The sequence below is a fragment of the Chrysemys picta genome, chromosome 6 (assembly GCF_011386835.1).
Source record: "Chrysemys picta bellii isolate R12L10 chromosome 6, ASM1138683v2, whole genome shotgun sequence".
Classification (NCBI taxonomy): domain Eukaryota; kingdom Metazoa; phylum Chordata; order Testudines; family Emydidae; genus Chrysemys; species Chrysemys picta.
In genome coordinates this window covers 62,966,478-62,977,071 of record NC_088796.1, presented here as the reverse complement: position 1 = coordinate 62,977,071, position 10,594 = coordinate 62,966,478, and the positions used below count along the sequence as shown (strand labels likewise).

Here is a 10,594-nt window from a genome sequence, read left to right as displayed (position 1 = left end):
TCTGGGGTAGAGGGGTTCTTTAGCAGTATCTGAGGGCAGAATGGTTAATATGTTCAAATATGGAAGAAATACACTCAAGCAAATCAGTGCAATGGAGGTGTAGTGCTCTGGGAATAAATCAGCGTTGTGTAGTGAATTAGGCTGTTGTCTATAAGACCTCTGCCTTATTTGTTGTAGGGGTTGGAAGGTGTGTACCTATGGAGTATGTGGGAACATGTGGGCCAAGACCCTCCCAAAACATAAGGCCCACCCACCCTAAACCAAGGGAGAGGAACTACTGAGCTCAGGCACCACATGATTACTTAGGGCAACAATGAAAAACAAGGAATGGGAGTGGAGGTCAAAGGTTGAAAATTAGGGAACCAGAATGGGACACTCCAGGCAGTGCCTGCCCCTCCTGGCGGCAGTGGACACGGCACACAAAAACTGCACTCGGTGACATGATTTAACAAGAGACTAGAAATACGCACCAGAGTCACGGAGTACCACTCTCCCCCACTCTAGCTTCCCTTGTTGTGTGATGGATGGCCATCTTGGCCAGTGCCAGGAGGAGGTTTATGACTTTGTGGGACCGTGGATGGGGTGTGCTGGGATAAAAACAAGAGGGGTAAAGTGCAGACAGAACCTCAGTAAGAGAGTGTCAGAAGGAGATAGAAGAGGGGCTGCAGCCTTACGCACACTACTTCAATGTGCACCAGGGTCTCCCTCTTGCTGCAGAAGGGACAGGTATCAGGGGACTCCATGAACCATGCCAGATACAAGCTATGGAGGAACTGCCAACTACTATTCCTGGTGGGAGGTGGAACTAGAGTGGAGTACAGACTGGACCACTAGGGCTCCCTGCCCTCTGCAGGTGGTAACAATACTCCCCTTTGGTGTCGGGGCAGGACATGAGGGCAAGGAAGTGAATGGTATGAATCATGAGCATGTACAGATATTGTTGAAGATGGTCCTGCCTGGGATGGTTTAGGTCTGGTTGTGGTGGAGTCACCAGGCCAGAATTAAAGGAATCACAAAGCCAGGTCCTGTAAACAAGAGTCATGGTCAGAGTCAGACTGAGATCGTGGTCGGAGATCAGAGATCAGAGGCAGATCAGAATAGGTTGATCCAGTACTTCCATTTCCTTTAGGCTAATTGTGAAACCAAAGGAATTTACTGCACAAGTAAAGTGATCAGTTAAAAACTGAATGTCATCAATCATGTGGGCAACCAGTGCACTAACATCAACAAATAACAAATTCAGACAAACAGACCGAACTCCAACAGAAACTCATGGAAGTATTTCCCTTAGCTATAGAAGCCTCAGTGGAAGTTGAGACAGCCTGGAAACATTTTCAAGATACGACCTATATTATGGCTGTTGAAATTCTCAGCTTCGTTAAGAGGAAACATCAGGACTCATTTGATGAGAATGACCTGAAATATGTCAACTCTTGAACTCATTGCATGCTACCCATCGAGCATACAAGGAAGCCCGGGAGCTAGGAAGGCTACATATCCACTGAGCAAAACAGATGATCCTGCCCAGATTTTGGAAAATGAAAATCTTGTGCTGGGAAAAGAAAGTGGTGGAGTTACAACTGGAAGCAGACCAGACACCGAAAGCTTTTTTGCTGGTCTTTGTGCTATCTATGGCCACAGGTTCAATGGGATAACCCCTATAGGCACACTGGACAACAGTCAACTCTTAACTGACAAAAAAGAAATACTTTCCCAATGATGAAACATTTCAGTTAACTTCTTAATCACAATTCCAACATTTCTTCCACAACACCTATTAAAAAGAAGAACTTGCAGTAGCACCATCTTATGAAAGACCATAAGAGCAATCAAGCAGATGTCACAAAGGAAAGCAGTGGTGTAGCAAGGACGGGACACTTGGGTGGGCCCTGTCTTCAGGTGGGTAGGCAATGACGGGGGGGGGGGGGGGGGCAGATGGATTGGGGCCGCCTCCCTCCCACCCCTTCCAGCTGGTCTTGGGGAGGGAAATTGACACTCTGGACAGGGGCCCTCTGGGGCACCAGGTGCACACCCAGCTCAGAGAGGAAACGCTGCTCTCCAGTGGCAATGGCTCCCATTCCAGTGTCCCACGTTGGGCCTGGCTCCCCAAGCAACAGGCCTACCTTTTTTGAGCATTCATCTGCTGCCGCTGGGCTGCCGCTCACTCGCCTGCCATCCTCCTCCCTGTGCTAATTTAGCCACTGGGCCAAGGGGGTGTACACAGGAGCTCCTGCCAATTGGGGGACCCTAGAAAAATGGGCAATCCTGTGCCCCCACCTGCTCGGACCCCCTGCCCAGAGCTCCTGCTGGGGAATGGGGTCAGGATGGGGGGCTCACCACGCTCTGTCCACCCGGTACACCAGCCAGGCAGTGGGGTAGGGGACTTGCGGGCTGGCAAGCCCCCGCACCTCCACCCCCGCTTCTCGGCTGGAGTGCCAGGTGGGCAGGTGGAGTGGGACGAGCCTCCCACCCCACTCCACAGGCCAGATAAAATTAATCAATGGGCCAAACGTGGCACAGGGGCTGTAGGTCCCCCACCCCCGATGTAGTCTGACCTTCAGTATAACACAGGCCATAGGACTTCCTCTGATAATTCCTAAACAAGATGTTCTAGACTAACATCCAATCTTGATTTAAAAATTGTCACTGATGGAGCATCCATCATGACCATTGGTAAATTCTAACAGTTACTTACTCTCATTGTTAAATGTTTACACCTTATTTGTCTTGCTTCAGCTTCCAGCCATTGGATCATGTTATACCTTTCTCTGCTAGACTGTACAGCCCATTATTAAATATTTGCTCACATGAAGAGACTTACAGCTTGTAATCAAGTCAGCTCTTAACCTTTTCTTTGTTAAGCTAAATAGACTCAAGAAGAAGCTCAGTCTTTCACTATAAGACGTGTGTTCTAATCCTTTATTCATTCCCATGGCTCTTCTCTGAACAATTTATTAACATCTTTCTTGAATTGTAGGCATCAGAATTGCACACAGTATTCCAGCAGCAGTCACACTAGTGACAAATACAGAAATAAAATAAGCTCTCTGTAATGTTGTGCAGTCTATATGGTTTTATAAAAATATGGTAATGAGTAAATATAATGTAACTGGAATACAATTCATGCAAAAGGTCTCTTGTAAGGTATCATTACAAAGCTTATAATCTACTGAGTGCAATCATCCTATTTGTATAAATGTACCACTCTTGTATCTGGGACTAGAAATATGAACTATAACTCTGAGGGCCTATTATAATTATGCAAAGTGTGGGCCATTAATGGTGGTTTGGAATCTTAATGGCTCCCATCACCAGGACAATTGACTGGGGCTCTGTTTGCAAGCAAGCCTTCCTGTGAGTCAGGCTGGGAGGAATGAAGGCTTGGGGGTCTTACAGGGACATGCGATCATGAACTGGAATCCATCTTTAACATGGTGCTTTTCCAGTGGGGGGGGGGGGGGAGGGAGGGGTGGAAATCCAGAGAGACTCAAAGGATTCCCGCCTTATGCAAAAGATATATAAAGGGGTGGAACAGAACAAAGTGGGAGAGCCATCATGAAGAATCCCCTAGCTACCACCTGAGCTGGAACAAGGGCTGTACCAGGGGAAAGAACTGTGCCCAGGCCTGGAAGGTGCCCAGTCTGAGGAAAAAACTTACTGAAGCATCTCTGAGGGTGAGATTATCTGTATTCAGTTTGATTACACATAGATTTGCACATTTTATTTTATTTTGCTTGGTGACTTACTTTGCTCTGTCTGTTACTACTTGGAACCACTTAAATCCTACTTCCTTTATTTAATAAAATCACTTTTTACTTATTAATTAACTCAATGTGTATTAATTACTCCTGGGGGAACAAATAACTGTGCAAGTGTCTCTATCAGTATTATAGAGGGCGAATAATTTATGAGTTTACCCTGCATTAGCTTTATACAGGGTAAAACGGATTTATTTGGGTTTAGACCCCATTGGGAGTTGTACTTGTCTTTAGCATTCAGATGCCCATTTCTGTGAGCTGTTTTCAGGTAAACCTGCAGCTTTGGGGAAGTAATTCAGACCCTGGGTCTTTGTTGGAGCAGACGGGAGCGTCTGGAGTCCTGAGCTGGCAGGGAAAACAGGAGCAGAGGTAGTCTTGGCACATCAGGTGGCAGCTCCCAGGGGGGTTTCTGTGATCCAACCCGTCACACACACTACTCCTACTTATGATCCTTCGATGCATAAACATAGGAATCTTATTAGCCCTTTTGGCCACAGTGCAGCTCATGTTCAGCTGATTATCACCACAAACCCCAGAGTCACTTCTTCCCAGGATCCAGTCCCACATCTTGTAAGTATGGCCTACATTCTTTGTTCTTAGATGTATACATTTATATTAATCATTAAAATGCATATTGTTTGATTGTGTCCAGCTTACCAAGTAATACAGATGGCTCTGTATCAATGATCTACCTTCTTCATAATTTACCTCTCCCCCAATCTGTGTCATCTGCAAACTTTCAGTGATAATTATGTTTTCTTCAGGTCATTGATAAAAATTTTAAATGGCATTAGGCCAAGAATCAATCCCTGTGGGACCCTACTAGAAACAGGCCCTTTCAATGCGGATTCCCAGTTTACAATAACATTTCAAGACCTATCAGTTAACCATCTTTTAATCCAAGTCAAATGTACTTAGATTTCTGTAAGGGTCTACATAAACACTATTACCTTTATCAACCAAACTTGTAATCTCATTGAAAAAACATCATCAACTTAGTTTGACAGAATCTTTTTTCCATAAACTCATGTTGATTGACATTAGTTATATGACTCTCCTTTAACTCTTTATTTACTGAGTCCTATATCAGCCACTCCATTATCTTGGAATATCTTAAAGAAAGGATTACAGGCTTAAATGAAGGCTTCTTGCTCTACCTTTGTTGAGTGGCTTTGAATACCAAGGACCAGATCTTCAGCGGGTGGAAGTCAGAGTAGCTTCACTGATGTCAATGTAGCTATACTGATTTACATTAACTGAGAAAGTGGCCCCAGGAGCCAGAGTCTCCACTCTGATACACCAGCTTTATGTCAGTGTGACTGCATTTGTTAGAGAAGCCAATGGAACCATTATCAGTCATAACTGGTTGACTAGAATGGTCATAACATTACCATATTTCTCAGGATCCTATCAAAGGCAACTTTAAAACCTGAAAAAATAAAGTGTCATACAAAATGTTAGGAATACTGTAAACATTTTATTGGTGCACTTGGCAGTTTTAAATAATGTTTACGTACAGCAACTCACATTCATTTAGTTAAAAATTTCAAACAAAAAAAAAAAAAAAGGCAGTAGTTTGGCACAGAGCTTTTTCAAGATAGGGAAAGAATCTCAACTAAACTACAGAAAATCTAGCCGTACTACAGAATTCACACATACATAAGATGATGTTGTTGATACGGACTTAAAATATTACATTGGCAAAAATAAGTGAACATATTCCAGATTGGTATAGAAAAGTATACCATACATATACACAAATAGGGAATTAAAATAAGCAGAAAATACCCTGTTTTAAAAGGGAATCTCTTTTCCAAATAGTTCTGAATTTTAGTGTACACCCCTCTGAATTTAGAGTATTTCTGTATATACAAAGAGGTACAACAATTTGTTATAGTATTTATTGCAACAAACTAAACATACCATAATATACACAATTTAAATACCCCCCCAACCCTGTTGATATATTGGCTTCTTATTCCTCCTGCATAACCTCCTCTTTCTGTTGATTTCTCTCAATGAAAGGCACATACTTATCTGCAACAGAAGAAACAGAGGTGGTAATCTTTAAACACATACATTTTTAAACACCTTTAAAAACAAAAGAAATTAAAATATTTTTGCTCTGACTAGTTAAACTTGTCCAAAAACCTGATAAAATATTGATACTGATAAAAGAAGTCTGCATCATACATAAAATATCCTTCCCTAGATCTGTTATACTGTATAATGAAACCTGGAATGATGAAATAGTGCATTTTGAAGTATGATTATTTCTCCATGCTAGGTTTATCTTTACAAAAAGAATAGTTTAAAGACTTAAGATTCTATAGTATGTACTGCACAGTATGTATTGTATTGTATTTAAGAACCAAGGATTTGTCAATCTGATTTCTTTCAAACTCTAATATTGGGTTTCCACAAGATTCAAATACACCAAGTCCGATTCCTTTCAATCCAAACATGTTTACTTATGATTTACTGAAATGCCCTATTTCTAAGTAACAAAGGCTTTTTTTGTTTGTTTTGGATTCACAACTTCAGCAGTAAACTTCATGGCTGGCTCACATCAGGAAGTTTCAGCTGCACAAAGCAGATGCTTGCTCTTGTAAATCTTGTTGATGAGGATACTCTGAGGGCTATATTCTAACCTCTGGGACTTTTGTAAGTAATATGAATGCCAACAAGTATTCTCTAACACAAGTTGTCAGGTGTTTGTTTTACACTGTGTTCTGTTATTTTAGAGAACCAGTGTGGCAAGTCTTTCGGAAGGAGCAATTTACAGCTTTGTATTTTATCTGTTCTGTAAAATAAGATAAACACACCTATTTCTCCATGACATTTGCCTACAGCTATCAAAGTATCCCACAACTGATTGTTATCGGGAACATGGTTTCAGTTTTCAGTACTGCTGGCTGGCTACTTATATGTATGTCAAATTGCAGTTCCAAATCAACCTCAACTAACTCTACTGGCTCAATCATTTGTTTCAGGACACAGTTCCAAATTGCCCTCCTTGTTCAGAAAGCCCTCAATGGACAAACTCCAGCCTACCTCACATACCTTTTCTTTAGTCCCCTTCTATCTAGCACCAGCCTCCCCACAGTTATTTCACCCAAACTTGACATAGTGCAAGCACCTAAACCTTTGTAGCTCCTCCCAGCTAGAAAAACTTGTAGGCAACCTTAGCCTCAGAAACACCATTTATTTTCAAAAAGTTATTCTTTCCTATTTCTCTTGTTCATGTCCATTTTTTTTATTTTAAATTAGGCAACTACTTAACTCCAATTTGTTTTTGGATAGTTAACAGATGCTATACAAAATGAAATCATATATCAGTCACTAGATTCTTGTAATACTGAAGTATACCCTACATACATTATAGCCAGAGAATTATCCTTAAATATGAAATTTTCTTGTGTTACAATTTTAATTTTACTGTAGCATGTGGCAATTTGTTTTTATCTAAACAATAAAAAAATAAATGAATCAGTCTGTAGAACAGAAAAGGGTTTATCCATTAAAAAAAAAAAAAGTTTTCCTGTACAATCGAGGTTGGAGTTGCAGCAGATCTCTATGATAAAGATTTTGTGCACATCAACAGCACCAATGATTAAAAAAACATTGGAAGTAAAATTACATCAGTAAGCCAGATGTTCAGATGCACCAGGTGCCTTCTGAACAGGCATCTGCAAGATTCTCCTCCCTCCCTAAATCAACTCTCTAGGCCTTTAAATCTTTACCTGTCATTCCTTTAAGAATAATACAGATCCTGATAATCATTAAAACATGCTGTTTGAAAAGTGATGAGTTTCAAAAGATTTAATTAATTACACCAGTGCTTGCCACAAACCTACCAAAAGTCTAACCAGAGTCAACATGCTCCTAATCATGAAGATGCACTTTTTAAGTATCCTACACCCAGGTTTCAAATTTCTGCACTAACCCTCCAAACAATGCCACTGAGCAGCAATACTCAGTAAAATGCTGTGTGTAAATGGCAATGCTAATTTAGCAGCAACTATTTGAAATTTTATTCTATACAGATAACTCAAATGGTTTACCTGAACAAACAATGTAGGAAAACATTGCAAGACAAAAAAAAAAAAAAAAAAAAAAAAGGGTTTGGGGGGAAAGAAGGAAGAGGAGAAAGAGGGATCCTAATAAGCTGCTGAATCAACCTCTTGCAAAGGTTGAGAGTTTCTCTACCAGGTTAAATAAATTGTGCAATATGAGAGAATGTAGCAAACCTCTGAGTAACGTAGATTTTCAAGATTAATCTTTTCTTATATTATTGACTGGATGAAATTGGAAGACCCTGGAAGCCACTTGCCCTAGCTTTTCATCCTGAGATGGTGGCTCAAGGCACTTGAATAATGAATTAGGACTTTGTAGCTCCTTTGCAAGACACATAAAAGAACAAGTTCAGTTCTCTGCAACACTTTTACCTTAAATATGAATGTTTAGCAGGCTATTCTCTTCCGGAGATATTATTTATGCTATGTCTGTGTTGTGTACATAGTACAACTATGATTTTCTAAATTGGTTAACTGAAACTCTAGGTAAGTGATACTCAGACTGAGGCTCGTGAGCCGCAAGTGGCTATTTAATGTGCTGAAAAAAAATGCAAAAGACACATGATATTAAAACAATCTGTGATTTAATTATTAACCAATTGGGATGCTTCTACTATGTTATTAACCAAGTATAGTTGATAAAATAATAATACTTGGTCAGTCATTGTGCTGTACGAGTAATATATAGACAGATATAGTAAACGAAACAATTCACACTATGGTGGCTCTTTTGGGTAATGTTGATAGCTAATTTGGCTCTTAGGTCTGAGTATCACTGCTCTATGTTAACTTAAGTTTGGTTAGGTTGTCCAGAGTTACTCTGTCTCAAATCACTATTCTTGCAGAACTCAGACTCTGCAACCTAGTAAGCTCTTGAGGTTTCAGCCTTGTGGAGTATAGCAACTCTACAGAGCAGACAGTGAGCTACAGTCTCCTCTTACAAAAATGGAAGCAAGCACCTGTGATTGCAAAATAGAGCATGAGCATGATATCACCACCTTGCTGGTATATAATACAGCAAGTATAGGATGGGGTCAAAAATCCCTTAATCCACGTAAGAATAAGAGTATTTAAAAAAAAAAAAAAAGACTGAATGAAGACTGAAGACAGACAAAACTGAAAAGAAATTTTGCTTTGGGCTTTGCAAGGAAGTCATTAGTAACACAGATTTTTAATAATGCTTTTCTATCTAGGTTCTGATACTGTTCCAATCACTGTGGCACCTAAAGCACTTCAAACTGTGAAGTATATAACTGATTTCTACATGTGTAACACTTTCCATTGCACTGCTAGTATGGTGCTATAACCACTGTTTTACCATGGAGAAGTCACATTTTGTTAAATTTTCTTATAAAAATGCCACCTCAAAGTAGTAGTGTGAATTTTACAATGGATAGTCTCTTTGTATCAAACAACTGCATCAAGGGACAATTCTTACTTGCAGATTCATGATATGGTTGGTTCCCATAACCACCACTATTTTCTTTAGTTTTCTTAGATTCAGAACAAAATAGCTGGTTCTATTTTGTGGTTGAAGCATCTTATTAAAATCTTCAGCAGCAAGATATGTGCCCCATTGTGTTACTTATTTACATTAATAGCTGCCAGAATATATAGCTGTATAAGCAGATAAATTAAATGTGGGTAACAGCTGTCATTCTAAAGACAACAAAACATTTTTCAAATGAGCAATTTTAATTATTTATTTTATGAATTTAATAGTTTATTATCTCTGAACTGTTGGAAGGAAGGTTCCAGCTTCTAGCCACTGCCCTGACAACCTAAGTTCCAGAGGTATATTTTGAAGGGGAACAAATATTATTTACAGTACTGAACATCTCATTAAAACTGACTAGATATTTGGTACAATCCCATTCAGATTTAATCAACTGTCAAATTTGTCCCTTTGGTTTTTGCACTGTACAGCAATATATTTAGCTCTCAGGCTGCTAAGGACGCCCATATACACCCTTTACATCACACCTTTTTGGCTGGCAAAATGGAAAAATGAAGGCAGCCTTGATTTTCCAACACACTTGTGTCAGCAGTTCTCTTCTCTGTTTCCTCCTCATTTATTCTGTCAAGGGAGAAAGATACACTGCTCTACTGCAGATACTGCAATCTGCCTTGCACTTAGATTTAGGTACTTCATGACAGGTTGTATAGCTAAGAGGATTTGTGGCAATTTAACTGTTTTTAATGAAGATGCTTTGCTGAAGACCACCGAATTATAGGATGTGAGCAATCTCAGAAATGTCTAAGTCTAGAATGAAATGACAGGAATACTATGCAAAATGAGATACAGTAGTATTAAATTAATTAGCTCTCATATAATGGAATAATTTACTAAATATAAACATACTGGTTTAAAAGACTTACGGTCTAAGTGTTAACATTGGGCAATTTGATCCATAAAGATAGAAAAATATACGGAACAGTCATAAAAATAGAGGCCTTTCTAAATTCAAAGCACCAAAATAAAAAAAACAAAAACAAATATTGAATAGTTACAATGACTTTGAAACCAACCTAATAACTACCAAAAAGACAAGAAAAGTAAAGGTTTTAAAAAAATAGGGCACAGAAGATGGTTTCTCTTAGTGCACAGTAAGCTTCAAGCTATGGATTTGATTTTTGGCATATTTGTAGAACGTGAATTAAGTTTAGAGAATGACCTACAAAGGTAGAAAAAGTGTGATAGTGAGAACATTTGATACATACACTGCGGTATCAAAATCTAATATAATCTGCAAAAGATTT

General features: G+C 39.5%; 1 protein-coding gene across 1 annotated transcript in view; it reads right to left on the bottom strand.

Moving 5' to 3' along the window:
• Positions 1–5,215: 5,215 nt before the first annotated feature.
• Positions 5,216–10,594, bottom strand: part of FAM174A (family with sequence similarity 174 member A) — a 28,688-nt gene continuing 23,309 nt past the window's right edge. Inside the window, exon 3 of the mRNA XM_005280750.5 lies at positions 5,216–5,795. Within this exon, the coding sequence (XP_005280807.2) occupies positions 5,792–5,795 (4 nt within the window). The 3' untranslated portion in view covers positions 5,216–5,791. The remainder of the gene's footprint in view (positions 5,796–10,594) is intronic.